At 47.6% G+C, this 15,421-nt stretch overlaps 1 protein-coding gene across 4 annotated transcripts in view; it reads right to left on the reverse strand.

Annotated features, from left to right (window-relative positions):
* Window positions 1–15,421, reverse strand: part of znf385b (zinc finger protein 385B) — a 78,884-nt gene that overhangs the window by 12,484 nt on the left and 50,979 nt on the right. For all 4 annotated transcript variants that reach the window (XM_031586269.2, XM_031586279.2, XM_031586277.2 and 1 more), the window contains 2 exons: window positions 8,258–8,400; window positions 2,935–3,045 (listed from right to left, as the gene is read on the reverse strand). In XM_031586269.2, coding sequence (XP_031442129.1) covers window positions 2,935–3,045; window positions 8,258–8,400 — 254 coding nt within the window. The remainder of the gene's footprint in view (window positions 1–2,934; window positions 3,046–8,257; window positions 8,401–15,421) is intronic.

The raw sequence follows: 15,421 nt of genomic DNA on the forward strand, positions 1-15,421 counted from the left end.
CAACTTAATGAGTGCCATTACGACACAAGACTATGTCTTTCAGTCTCTCTGAAATAGTTGGGCACAGTAGCCTACAACATGTGATATCTCCGTAAATACATACAGTACATGGACTTGTAAGACTAGCACTGATCTCACTCCCACATTTGTGTCTGTAAAGCCTTCTCACCTTCACCAACCATCTTCCTCGCCATATTTAGCAGCTGCTCGCATTTGTCTTATTCCCAGCTCAGGCCCACTTTGAGAAATTGTGCTTCACTCAGAACTTCATTGGCGCTTCACAGAGTCGGTGTAAATGCCTCTAGTCATCTGTTCCGTCCTCTGGCTATAGGATAGAATGACACAGTGGATCTTCAGCGTGCTCCAAAGAATGGGATTAAATTACACTGACTCGTTTTTCTTTCCTTTTTTTTCTCTCTCTCTCTTTACACAGCAGCAGAATGGAGAGGCGTTTTGAGCTTTTAATGAAGCCAGAGACAATGGCCTCCCTCGTTTCAAAAGGGAGCCTGCTCATCTAAATAGACCAAGCGTGAGATCACACGACCGAGGCCACCAGTGCTCCAGTGCAGAAGAAAGCTCAGTGTTGCTACTCACTTGGAATCATCCCCTGCTATTATGTCTACGCCGTTAGCCTCCCCGAGTCTTCTGTCTCGTGCTACGCCTGAGCTATGAAGAGATAGAGAGGCGTCCCTTTATTATAAACTGGGACATGTAGGGAATGTTTAGTGTTGTTCTAACAGGGGGCTGCAGAGTTGGACAAGTAGAGAGTCCTCCGCCATGGAAGGATGAAGGTGAAAGTGCCGGAGCCGGTGACGCAGCCTGATTCACTCTGACACACAGTCCAGGGCAGAAAGCCCAGGGAGTGGACTGAAGCTGTAGGATGAGAGGATCTGCGGCACGGAGAGCAGACCAAGAGAGACAGGCCCATCGCCCAAGATCACAACAAGGCTAACGCATGTGCCCAGAATTAGCATCAAAGAGTGCTCTCGTTGGTTGCAAAGGGGCCCTTTCATTCTGAGGTTTCAACCCAGCTTGAGCCTGGGAGACCCGAGCTCAGAGTAATCTTAAGAGCATTGTTGAGCGAAGATTGGGGAAGGTAACTGTTTTAGATTGTCACAAGGAGCAAAGTCCCTCTTCCTTTCTTCCCCTTGTGTAGCGCGGGCACACAAGCCCAAGGGGAGATAAGAGCAAGTCGCCACAACGTAATCTCCTCGGAGTGGCTTCAATTCAGAGGCTGTTGCCACGTCGATAACAATCAACAAATTACACGCAGCAGGAGGGGAAACAACAAGGGTATTTGAGACTTGGACCATGTTTGATTTTCCTTAAATGTCCAGAGGTGTCCTTGCAAAGGGTGCTGGGGGGGCGGGGAGGTTTGGGTTGGGTTGGGTTAGTTTTGAGCCTCAGAAAGTGGGGCAGCATTTCCCATCCTATTTGGCCCGATCGAAAAACATGGACAAAATAAAAAGCCCACAAAAAACAGGGGAGACAAAGCAGGCCCGCAGACGTCTTGCTCGAGTCCCAGCGCTCCGTCTGTTCCAGCACACTCCGAAACCTTTTCTCAATTACGGCCGCGCAGTGGGAAATCTCCATCAGCCTGGGCTTACTGCCACCCAGTGCCATTCATCTTAAATTAAATGGCTTAATCAATGCCAAGACTGAGTGGAACAACACGGCGCTACAGTAAGTAATTACCCTCTCCCCAGTGGAGCACACCAGGCTGGCAACTCAAGGGTGTGTGTGGATGCGTGCAGACATGCCCAAACCCATACACCTGTGCTTCAGAACACACATGCACACGCACGCACACACACACACACACGCACGCACACACACACACACACACAAAGCACAGAAAATAGCTAAGAAGTGTTGTGCTGTGCCACCACTGGGGTTGAAAACATCTGCCCCTCCAGCCTGGACGTGCACTATTAAACTTTTACACAATCCTGGCTGTGGCATGTCAAATGAACGCAGAGGGAAAACAGGACAACACAAGCTGGCAGAGAGTGTTGTGAAAACACACGTCTCATTCTGACTAGTAGCACAACCAGATTCCATGTCTGTGCTATTTCTGACGTGAGGTGATGAGAGAGATATGGGGCTACACTCCCAGTATTAAGCCACTGACATTTTAATTCATCCTTGGTCTTGTCCCAGTCTCAGCAAACTACACACACGGCTAACAATATTACAGTCAGAATGATACCATTTGCTTATATGCTGGCAGAGAAACTGAAAAGAAATGAAACCAATTTAAAACTGGCAAAACAAGCTGAAACAAAAAAAAAAAAAACTAACACAAAGACAACAGCATGTAGGCTACAATACGTCTTGCACACGTCAAATACAAACACGAAACAGACACCGACACAGACACAGACACAGAGCACAACTGCAACACAATACAGGAGAGGCCTGAACAGAACAGGCTGTTCATGTAAAAGAAGAAGAAAAAAAAAGGTACAAAGGGTCCATTACACTGAAGGGGGCTTCCCATTTGCTGAACATTATAGGACATTACGGCACTTACCTTGTTTTGCATGATTAAAGGGGGAATGTTGCCATTTACTGGGCAGCTGATCTCAGGTTTATTTTAATAACTCCCTAGTGGACCACATCAAGCACATAACCTTAAGCACCGAGCATTCTGGCTCTGGCTGAGATGCTCCGGACTTAAATGTGCCTAAGATCACTTTTCATTCCACGTTTGATTTCACAAGGGATGGAGAGAGAGAGAGAGAGAGAGAGAGAGAGAGAGAGAGAGACAGAGAGAGAGAGACAGAGAGAGAGAGAAAGAGAGAGAAAGGACAGATTGTGAAGGAGGCATGGTACATGCAAAAAGACGGAAAACATAGCCTCTAGCATGGGGAGCTATTGTCACACACACGTGTGTACTGGGGACACACATAAATAAAGAGGAGTGGGACTCACATCGGAGTTGAAGCGGAGTTGACAGATGTTGCAAGAAATCACATGTTTTTTCTTAGGAGGGATGGAGACTCCAAATGTGTGGTTGATTACAGCTTTCTGGACGGGGTCCATCTGGAAGAGAGGGAGCACAGGAACACTTTTAGAGGCGAACCAGAGAGAGAGAGAGCGAGACAGAGAGAGAGAGCGAGAGCAAGAAAGACATACATTTCCACATTCAGACACAGCAGCCACACTGCTTTCGTGACCCTAAGCAAAAAAGGATTGACTGAAAACTCCACTCAAAAGACACCAGACACCTTCAAAGTTGACAGATGCTAAGCATTGAGGATCAATGCATCGCCTGAGGAAGGATATGTCTCGAATGAAGTGTTATGGAAATAGATACTCTTGCTTGTTTGCCGAACAAAGGGAGTAGCACAGAGACAAATGCAAATGTGAGAATGACAGCAATCATGGCCTGGAAAAAGAGAGTGCAATTGAACACATTGACTGCTTTGTCTGCCTCTAATGTTGAGATCAATCTAAAGCACTAGCGTTTATCCAGATTAGCCACATCAGCACATCCAAATTGGCGCTCAAAGAAAACCTTTGTCTTACATGAACCCCAACTAAACAAGAGAGCCTAATATACTGTACTGCAACCCTGAAAGATCTGAGAGGAGGGTTCTGGACAAAAAAAGGCTCCATGATCACTGGCTTGATCACAGAGAATACAAAGTGAAAACATTCTCAAAAATGAAGCCTTCATCTGCTACCATCTACCTTCAACTAAAAATGAACGTCACACCTTTAGAAAACTGATGGTAAACATGCAAGCTAAAACACATCGAAGACATGTGCTGGTGAAGAAAAAAACCTCTCAATTCATTGAGAATGCCTTCATAAAATATTCGAAGCTATTCTGACTGACCAGAGGCAAACACAAGAAGTGAAACCCACCAGAGGCTGCCAGTGGAGATGAACAAGGACTTTTGGAATACCTGAAGCCTGTGGGAAGCCTCGGTGGCCGATATCCCAGGTAGAAATCACAGGTTGAGGACACACACAGTGTTCTGTGTGCTCTGCTAGGGATGCAGGAGAGGTCTGTGCTTCAGGCAGCACTCTCATGTCCTCTCTATCCCTCATCCCTCTCTCCCTCCCTCCCTCTTTCTCTTGCTCGACCTCTCTGTCATTGTCCATCTCTCTCTCTCTCTGTCTCTCTACCCTGCTCTTTTACAGCCTTTCTCTCACTCTCCGTGTGTGTGTTTGTGTAAGAGAGACACAGCACACGCGCAGGCATACACACTTATTCGGCCTGCTTGCCTGCGTGCGCCCGCTGATCCCCGTGGCTTTGACTCCTGATTAGCTGTGAATGGCCGATGAGCTTTCTGTCAACAGAAGAGACTTTGCGGTGTGTGTGTGCGGTGTGTGTGCGGTGCTGTGTGTGTGGTGCGGTGCGGCGAGCTGCTTGCGACCAGAGCGGCCGGGCCCCCGATCCATTAAGAATTTACAGCCGATATTACTTACAGGCCTGCATGGCTCACAGCCACCACCGCCACACCACCGGCAGCAGCCCAGGGTCTCACCTTCCTCTTAGCTGATAAGGATGCTTCTAATTTCAGTATAAGCACAGGCGTTTTATTGAGAGGGCATTTTTATTCCCAAGGCGAACAGTCAGGCGCACGCAAGGGTCCACTATAATACATTAGGATGCGGCACCGAGGAGCCACAAAAGCGGCAGGACTGACCTCCGGAGGTCACTAATGCAGTACTTTACTTTATTGCGTTGAGACGAGGCCTGCAAGCAGACAGTAAGGTTTAAGATGACTGCGGAGGGTGGTGGGAGGCTAAGGCGCGAGGGCTTTGGAGGTAGCGAGCGAGTCGGCCAGACAGCCACGGAGAGTCTTTTTGACGCAACGCCTCTCGAGGATGGTGCGGCGGTGTAATCTGTAATTAAAATCTCTCTCCTATATCAACTTGCAATGCGCATGGGGAAAAAAAGGGCAAAACAATGAATGACTCAAGGAGAGGCTGAGGACAGGAGTGCTGTAACTAATGGATCTTAAGAGGCCAACAAGTCATTTAGAGGCTGCTCCTGCTGCTGCTTCTGCTGCTACTGCTGCTGCGGCTGTAGTTGTTGTTCTGGCCACCCCAAATGTTGTCTGTGTTCTTGGCAAACGTTAGTGTCAGTTTCCAGATGTGGATCCGCTCCGCTTCGAAAGTGACTTTATCTGTCACTCCGGGATTGTTAATTACACTTTGCTGATAAGCCGTGCAGGCAGACCAACACTTCAGCTGCGCCGTCACTGTCCAGTGAATTTCAATTACAACCCCCCCCCCCCCCCCCCCCCCTATCTCTCTCTCTCTCTGCAGCAGAATAATTGAAAATCCATTGGAGTAAACAAATAAACACCTGACTCCTCGACTCTGACTGGCGTCCCGAACCGACAAACAGCAAGGTGAGTGAATGAAGCAGGTAGCGCATAATAATGGGACACAATCAAGTGTGGTTAACTGAGTGGAAGACAGGAAGAATGCGTTTGAGAAATGAACAGATAATGTGGTCCTCGCTGGGATACAAGTATGCAACGTGCTGTGCAGTTGGTGACCATGAACTAACTGGTAGAGCATCTTAGCCCTCAAATAATGTGTCCTATTTTAAGGGTGTCTTAAATACAACTTTGGGAAGAAAAAAAAAATTCCAAAAACTGACTAAAACCATAATGGGTGTTTTATTTACTTAACACTGTGCACAAGGGCTTTCGCACACATGGAAAACTTGTCAGGGTTTTAGTGCCCTTCTGAAATCGTGACCTAATCTCTAGTCTGTTTGGAAACACCGTAACCACAGCAGATGGATTATGTCATGGATTAGGTTCTCTCCCAAGGATTTTTTTCCCCCAGCGGTTGAAAACACTTGTCTGCAGCGCACACAGGCTCAGGCTGTTTTTCTGTTTCCACATGCATCGATTCCACACACAGGCAAAGAGAGAGAGAGAGAGAGAGAGAATGAAAGAGAGAGGGGGATCAACTGTAGACACGGCGCAATCAAGCAAAAACATAATTCCACACAGGCCCGTCCACGAAACAATAATCACTCTGATGAATGGGCTCTCATTACCCAAGCCCGCCGCACACACGGCCAACAAGACGTCCTCCGACTATGCAGGGGAATGGGCTAACATCCGCGGCGTGCGCACTCGTGAAAAAGACACCATGGGGGCCAGATTCCAGGCTGCACCGGTGTGCCATTTGCCATTTTTTCATCCCCCCCCCTTTTCCCCCCCTGTGTGCTGTTACATGTGCAGCAGGGGGAAAAGCATTAAGCATTTTATAAGGTCACTTGTTTTTAAAACACTGGGCCATGAAGTGGGGAGGGGGAGGGGGGGGGGTGATGACTGTTGAACCTAACTGATCCCCCCTGGCTCTCCTGACAGCTTGTCTGGATTGGGTTACTCACGCTTGGGCGTTGGAGCCTCGGTGGTCCATTTGTATGCTGTGGTTGGGGGCGGGGGAGGGAGAGGGAGAGGGGGTGGGCTGGGTGAGCGCTAATAATAAATAAGGACACCTGCTCGGCGATGCTACAAAAACACACACCCCTGACCAAATGCCAGGACGGACATATGTCAGGGTGAGGCGGAGGCGGGATTCTTGGTGTTTCCGTGGCCTTTGCAGAAGGAGACCTTTTTATTGAGGGGTGGAAAACGATGTAAAGAAACGTGAACCATATGCGGGTGAAGTGGACGCTGCGAAAATGACGACGGCGAAACGCTTAAGTCCACCTCCGTGAAACCACAGGCGTCAAGTCCACACGTATATGGCAAACACACACACACACACACACACACACACACACATAATTACAGCTGACAACAGGGTTTAAATGGGAGAGGAAGGGAAGCCAAGAAAAACAAAGCTAAACTCTCTGCAACACCGAAGAATGTTTACAGAAAAAGAGCTAAAAGAACAGTTAATGATAATGTTGTTTTGGCAATTTAGTGTCCCACCAAATCAGATGGCTCACTTGAAGCTTAAACGATTCCTCTGAGTGTCATTAAAGGGCTCGTGATTAGCTGACTTTGTAGAAAGTATTTGCTTTGCTGAGATTACACTTCAGCTTGGTATGTGTTTCAATTTGGCGCCTTGATTGCAGCTTGAAGCGCTACTTGATTTCTAGTGACAGGAACACAGCAATTATGACAGATATTACAGGGTGGATTTTTCTTCCGGTGTGGGGTGGGATGGGGGGTAAGGAGAAGAAAATAGAACAACACAGGACTAGACAGAAGACCCACATGTGAGCGAGAGTGATGTTGACAGGTTGGCGTGACCCAAGGGTGGAGACTCCCACTAACTGTCCTAAAGAGTGTTGTCACGTTGGGCCCATGGATGGAACGGTGAATCACTGAGTGAGGCTAGCGCTGGTTAAGGGCGAGGGTTTAATCTGGGCCAGTGAACAGCAGAGCGGAGTGAGCTGGCAAACACTGACTGGCTAGCAAACTCAGAGTTAACCAGGCACACACACACACACACACACACACACACACACACACACACTCTGGAAGTCTCTGACTTTTCTTTCCATTTCAGGTCACATTGGAGTCTCTCTCCTCCCCCCAACACCACAGTCAGCCGCCACCCCACGTCACCTATACCCAAACTGCTTCCACAAAGTGTCACCATGCAATCTGTTTTTGAGGAGATAAAAGCAGAAATCGATTTTGTTCCCTCTCGTTTTGGAGGTTGGTGCAGGGGAGGTGGAATCAATGTCTGAAGGGTGACACCCCTGCAGTCTTTCCATCACACAGACAGCACAACACACACACTCAGACACAGAGCACGCTGATAGATCAACATGCACACACACACACACACACACACACACACACACACACACACACACACACACACAAAGTGCATGCTCCTACAAGTGTGCATAGATAGATCAACATACGCACATAAACACGTGCACACTCACACTCACACTCACACTCACGCTCACGCTCACACAGAGCAGACATACACTTCAGTATTCAGAGATGCGCATTAGGCTTCCATATTAAGCCTAAAACAGTAGGGAGCGAAACTAAACACAACTGCAGACAAAAGGTCACAGTCCCCCCCCCCCCCAAAAAAAACAACAACAGCCGCACTAAACTTCTAACTTCTAAACTTCTCAACTTTTCTCTTCCTTCCTGCCGACACTCGTTTAATCAGTTTCACCACAGCTGACTTGAACTGACAGCCTCGGCGGGGAAGGGAGCCCATTTTGGGAGCAGGGGGCGAGATGAAAGCAGGTAAACACACCTCCTCGTCCCTGGGCTTCCGGACTGGCACAGCTTACCGTGTTGAAGTTGGGGAAGAGTCCGACGGGCGACGACGTGTCCACCTGGAAGGGCATGAAGGGCTTCATGTCCAGCGTGGACTGCATCATCAGAGATGGCGTCCGCACCAGCGTAGGAAGGGAGTTGCTATGACAGGAGCTTCCTGTTGCAGGTGTAGAATAGAGAGAGACAGAGAGAGGATATATATATATATATATATAGAGAGAGAGAGAGAGAGAGAGAGAGAGAGAGAGAGAGAGAAAGAAAGAGAGAGAGAGAGAGAGAGAGAAAGGAAGATGTAAAGATATGGAGGAGAATTGAGAGGACAGATATTGGATTGAGAGGTGGGAGGAGAGAAGAAGAAAAAAAAACAGAAATAAAACATATTAAGCTTCAGAGATGAAAGATCTATTCCTAGCTTAGCGTGCATACACATCATTTATAGGGAAACACACACACACACACACACACACACACACACACACAGACGGTGGGGAGCGAGAGGGAGGTGGGAGTTGGGGGGAGCAGGCGGCGCTCAGTGGAAAGTAACTCATCATCTCTTAAATGAAGCAGAACGTCTCCACGCTCAAGGGCTTCTCTTGGGGGAGAGAGGCATGTGACACGTAAGCCTGCCTGCCAGGTATGCTGGCTAGTTCTGCCAGGGGGTGCGATGGTGCGTGGGGGTGTGAGGAGGGGGGAGGGGATTAGATGGGGGTGTGAGGGGGGTGGGGGTTGCTGCTGCTCAGGGAATTGCCTGATGTCGACACAAAACCCAGTCTGCAGAGGGGAGAGGCTGGTGTTCAGAAATTCTGGTCGAGTAAAGCACTGCATTGACAGAATCCCTATGTCACCTTGACACTTGTGGACAAGGGAGCTTTAATCATTATTGAAGGCAATGTCACATGCAATTACACACACCTACACTGATACAACCCCTGCCATCCCACAGATAAAGAGGCTTCAGTTATTCACAGAGAGTGGGCTTACTGTGATATGTATCATGATATGTATTCTTGCTAAAAGGGGAAGGTCACGGTGGGTTCACGTTACTGCTTATGCTTGCGTTTGTGTAAGCTTAAGGCAACAGCTTATCTGTGAATCAGTCTCCTCTGAGCAACACAATACACAGAGGTGCAGGAGACATGCTACGCTGCTATATTTAAAAATCTCCTCTCTCTCTGCTCTTCTCCCGTCATTGACCAAGTCATTCTGATCATATATATTTTTAAATTGTGTGTGTGTGTGTGTGTGTGTGTGTGTGTGTGTGTGTGTGTGTGTGTGTGTGTGTGTGTGTGCGCGCCTTTTTGTGTGATGTTCACGTGCGCTCGCCTGTGCAGGAGTATCTCCAACTGACAAGAACGTGATCAAAATGAGGGACTCCATTGTGCTGCCACTCTGAAACGGCACTAAACCCAAACACATGTGGTTTCCAGAGCCACGGATCCGACACGTATTCCAACAAGACACAAATATTCCTGTCACACAGTCAAAACTTCTAAACTAGGGAAAAGTGCAAGAGTGGGGGGGGGGGGGGGGGGTGCGTAGCAGGGGAGGAATGCCCCCGCTACTAAATCATGCTGTTTACAGCTCCGAGGGAACGTATGGTATCTGCGCTGACGCAGCAGGAGAATTTCTCCGGTTAATTTCATATAAATTAGATCATCCATCAGAGACATCGTGACTCGATAAAGCCACATAAAAGCTGGAAAAGCGGAGTGAAATGAGGGCCAGCCTCTGTAGCAGGAGCTCATCACACTGAGGACCTCCCGTAGCATAGCATGATTGCTCTTGATGAAGTCAAGCAGGATACGTAATCAAAAAGACGTGTGTGTGTGTTTTTATCTATTGTTTTAGTATTATTTTTGCACTCAAAGGGAGCGATCTTCAAATAGGCGGCGTTTTGAAATGCAGCAGTGTGCGTAGGGGAGATGGCGAGCGTGACTAACGCGTGAGAAATCAATAACTCACGGCTGTCACCATGAAGTACGTTCAGAAATGGGCTTTGGTGTGGTTAATGCGTTCACTACCGGCTCGACACAGTCCGAGAGAAGTGTCTTCAGCAAGGCCTTACATGCTCCATTACATGTAGGCCTTGAAGAGTAAAAAAAACACTGGGTAACATAAAACTTTGAAGGCCCATGAAACATAAAACACACTATCAGGGGGGGGGGGGGGGAAGAAATCCTGCAAGCAAGTGGCTCCACTTTCACTGTAAACATTGCTGTGCCGCAGTCGATTTCATACAGCCACTGCAAAATCCAGCAACACGTAAAAGCTTGTTGTTTGCATGTTCCCCAGCGTTTGAACTTCACCGTGTTGCACCATATTTAAGCACTTGAATTTATAGGCATACATGAGACAAATCAAAAGGTATTGTGCATGAAAATGAAGTATGTCCATGGGCAAATACTGTACCATTCTCAATCTTAGCCCCCGGGGGAAAGCGGAGTTGTGCTTTCACGTTTCTATGCTGTAATGAGAAACACATGCAGAATCCAACCCACCAACTGGCATCAAAATTCATAGAAGTGATTTGCAGCTGGAGAGCATGACCAAGAAATCCAGAGAAGTCGAGCAACACACGGTGCTCATACAGTTCCAATAAAGCTGCCAGTATTTCATGTTTTCATGAGAAAGAGACACAAACATATTATGGCCAGCAATGAAAATATTATACATCTGAGCATGCAATGCGGGGCAGGAATAGCCTTAATCATTCGGGGGTAGAGCCCTTGAAGCCTAATCTATTAAGGCCCCGAACGAGAGGCATGCTTCTCATCAGCACTCTGAAATCAAAAGAGAGAGTATGCGGTTTCTCACAAAGCTCTTTCTTTGTCTCTCTCTCTCTCTCTCTCTCTCTCTCCTATTTATTTATGTATCTCATCTCTGTTATGCTCTACTTCAAATGTTTGGGCAAATTGTAGGGGACAATCCTCAAAGACTCTTACAGCAAAGGCAAGACTATTACAAGCAGACCATTTCGGCTGCAGCACACAAGTCTGTGATCAGGGACATGACAGAGTCTTGATGATTGTGGTCCAGGGCTGGTTATTAACGCTAATGGCTGAAGCTGGTCATTCTGCTTGAGGGGTAATTACCATTCTGTACCTACCCCACTCCAACCGAGAGCTAGCTTCATACCTACTACCTGCTGGCCAGGGCTGATAATTGGAATCACATGAAAAGACAGACCCATCGGCGAGCATATAGGGTCGATCACTAGCGTACATGAACGCATGCGTGACAAGACCGTTTTTGTAGTGTGCTCATGTGCACATTCTCTGTTTACAATGAAGTTACTTCAAATTGGAGAGGCCATCTGAATTTCATGCCTTTGACGGAAGACAGGGCTTTTGAAGCTGTTTGAACCTGTTTATATTCTCTAACTAGCTCAGCTGCTGGTGTGAGATGTGTGCAGACTTTGTGACAAGGTGTAATTCATCCCCTCCGCCTAACAAGTCGGTATTTTACACAGCACTTGAAATGCACACAACATGTGCTCAAAGTAATTCTCACTCACTCATTCTCAAAGTCCTTCTGACAACTGTCAACGTGTTTTTACAAGACGCAATGTTTGAAAAAAGACTGGATAACCTATATGAATGGCAGCCAGGTGATGAAGATGCAGTTTTTGACGACTGCTTAGCAAAACCACTGGCTTCCACATCAATATTCAGGGTACATGACTGATTAAGGTAATGCTGGTTACCTGGGCAACAAGCAATGGTGGAGGAGCACTTAAGAGGGGGGAATTACTGAATTGTTTGAAATTATTCGCTGTTGGTGAGTTTTGAAAGCATGGAAAATGCTGGTTGTCACTCCGGCCGGATCACAGGGGAGAGGAAAGAAGGGGGAAAAATCAGTTTACTTCTTTGTTTAAGTCCTTTTCAATTAAACTTGTCAATAAAAAAAGGAGACCTTGTTTAGACACACAAGACAGGGTGAGGATAAAACAAGGGGGAAAAAAAGCCAACCAAAACGCCAATTTATCTGCAACGCCATGCTGCTGTCATAGTAATTAACCTCTTGAAAAAGAAAAACATCGTTGAACAAAACACCCTCCAATCTGCCACAAGCAGCCAATGAAGCCTTGCGCGCCGCTGTAATGACATAAAAACAACGTTGGGATCAACAATGCCCACAACGGGGGGCCGAAACCTCCCACAGCACACGCCTGCCTTCAATCAATCTCTCACTGCATCTCCACTGATACAGGCTGCACAGCCAAGGCCCCCTTTTTGGGCTCTATTGCAACAAGATTAGCGTGTAGGGTGTGATGTGTCATTGGTTTTCCATGAAAACAGCCGCGCCATGCCAAGAATTCAGCCCCAGACATCTGTTGCAGAGATCACATAATGAGCTCCATCTCATTTGAATGGAGCGAGGTCTTATCGTGTCTGAAAAATTATAATTTTTTCCCCCCCTCCATGTCCGGAATGCTAGGCTCCAAAATCACCTGATTGCAATTCACTCTGATTAGCTGTTGGTGTTAAATTATCTCCACATTAACTCCCAGCCTGTAGTTAAGAGATGTGGGCACACACAAGCACGCACGCACGCGCACGCACACACACACACACACACACACACGCACCCCCGCGCACACACACACTTTTAAATGCATGCATGGGTTGAGTAATCAAAGTCTTTATTGTTCTAGAATCCTGTGGCACAACTCGTAAACAACTCCATACTGCCCATGTTCACAATCGGTTACTGTTTTTCAGGCCAGTGTGCAACGAGAGTGAGAATACTAGGAGGGAGACAGAAGAAGAAGGAAGGAGATGGAGTGAGACCGTTGAGTGAGACGGTGAGTAAGTGAGTGAAAGACGGACGGTATTCAAATCAGTCTGACCCCCAGCATCTCTTTCATGTCCATTTCATCATCTAGTCAGCGGGGCCTGTGGGCCCTGCTTTGGAAAAGAGAACGCCCCGCCTGTAACCGCTTCGCTCTTCTGGTTTACTCCTCATGTTCCCTTACCCTTCTCTTTCGTGAGAGTTAGCTTAGGCAGCTTAGGGTCGAATTTGCACAGTCTGTCGCAAACAGCATTACAAGTGGGCCAGTCAAGAGGCTCTGTTTTGTTTTTTCCCCCCAATGCGCCTTGTTATTTTGTCTGGCCGTCTGGAGAGGGAGGGCACGCACTGACGTGGTGGAGGCGGTGGAAGCAGCAGCTAGGGCTGTGACATTTCCAGCATACGCAGAGGGGTGGACCGTGGCACCCACCCAGGGAGCGAGTGGCTTCCCCCTTTTGGCTCAACCCCCCGCCTTGCCTCTCCAGGCTGATTGCGACAACAATGCCAAATCAAATACCACGCGGCGGGCAATTGCTCCCTTTGCAAAGGTTACCCAATGCTGCACATCTCTACCCACCCACCTTATCAGACGGAGCGGAAAAATTCCCACACTGACCCAGAGAAAAAACGAAACGGAGGAGAGGGGTGGGGGGGGGGGTTGATATGGGGGGCAAGAGAAATCCAACATCAATGGCAGCTTATCATTTCATTTTATACAGTCTTTGGTCACTTAATTAGGCTTTGACAAAGAGATCCTCAGCCAGAACTTTAATCCAAAGCAGTGGGGCTTGGTATCTGTAAAATGTGTGAAAGGTCAAACTACTTCAAAAGAAGGAGAAAGTCTGGGGAAAAAAACTAACAGAAAAGATAAAGTGCACAGCACTGCATAACCCCACAGAGAAAGTCAACTTGGCACAGAGTCCACTTAATGTTGTGAAAACGAATAAGAGTTCTCCTTCACTCGACTTCTCTGTGGGCAAAAACATTCCATCAATAAGACACGAGAGGAAGAGGCAAGGGAACAATTGTAGAAGTTGGCCTGTAAATGTGGCAGGGAGGATAACAATGAAAAAATGCACTGCAGAGCACAGAGGACAGGTTGAGCGTCATCCTTGAGGTTATGAATTTATACCCCACGTATAAATCGAGATAAATCGTGAAACTATGAAAAGGGCATTTTTTTGTGATTTATCAGAATTTACGGTTACGTTTATGGCACATCTAGAGCAAATCTATTGTATGTCCTGACATCTGGCCTTCGTACAATTTAGGGTGGAAAAAACTGGACATTCGAACCCTTTTTTAATTTAATTTCATTCCCCTCGGAACCTAAGTATGTGCCTGAGTGTCCACTGGAAGCATACTAGTGCACTGTCCACAAATCTGTCAGAAAGGGGAATGGCGAGGCCTTGCGTGAGTAAGCGAGACACATCGCAGCTCTGCCAGTGACTGAAAAAAGAGGGGGGAGAGAGAGCGCCTTGGCAGGTGGGAGTGTGAGAAGGAATGGAGTTCAGCTGGGGCGTCACTAAGTTTCCACTCAGGCCCACACAAGCAGGCAGGCAAGGAGGCAGTGAGGAGGAGGAGCAGGAGAGCAGTGGGGGCCACGGAGTGAGAGTAGGGGGTGGGGGTGCCAGGGGTAGGGCTCTGAATGCAGGGCTTCAACTTTACCAGGTGGGCTCCCGGTTGTGCTAAAAACCCACCTGGGAAACAGACACACAGATAGAGCCTGGTGGCATGTGTTTGTGTGTTTGTGTGTTTGTGTGTGTGTGTGTGTGTGTGTGTGTGTGTGTGTGTGTGTGTGTGTGTGTGTGTGTGTGTGTGTGTGTGTGTGTGTGCCTGTTCTGGTCACTCAGCGGGATGCTGCTGGTCACTAATCTACCTGCCCCACCTACTGTGCCACTTGGTGGGAGAATGGAAAAAATAAAACAAACCCAGCCCGGCTCAGGTGTCCTTTGAGCACTAATCTCGGCCTTCAAGCGCTCAATGGCCAAATGCTCCTGAAAACTTGAAGATCACGCCAGATGAAAAAGCGTCTGGCTATGCTCTCACGCTATCAGTGATTTCAAAGCTAATTACACATTTCTAGGGTACCAGAAAAGCTTCTAAATGGCATCTTTTTTAATAAGGACAAAACATTTGCTCAGTAATTGGCTGGGACAGGAAATTAGAAACCCCATAAAACTTTTGAATGTGATCCAAGAAAAATATTTAGTAACTACAGTATGTCTCCCCCGAGTCGAGCCCTGAGCAACAATCTCACCGCTGGTTCGTGGTATTCCTGCAATACTGTTTCCCTAGCCCTTGTACAAGATGCTGTGGTCATGGCTACATATTTTCACTGTCCGTTATCATCACTGGCATAGCAGAAGCCAACTGTACCGAGGGAGATA

This window comes from Clupea harengus, chromosome 2, assembly GCF_900700415.2.
Source record: "Clupea harengus chromosome 2, Ch_v2.0.2, whole genome shotgun sequence".
Taxonomy (NCBI): Eukaryota; Metazoa; Chordata; class Actinopteri; order Clupeiformes; family Clupeidae; genus Clupea; species Clupea harengus.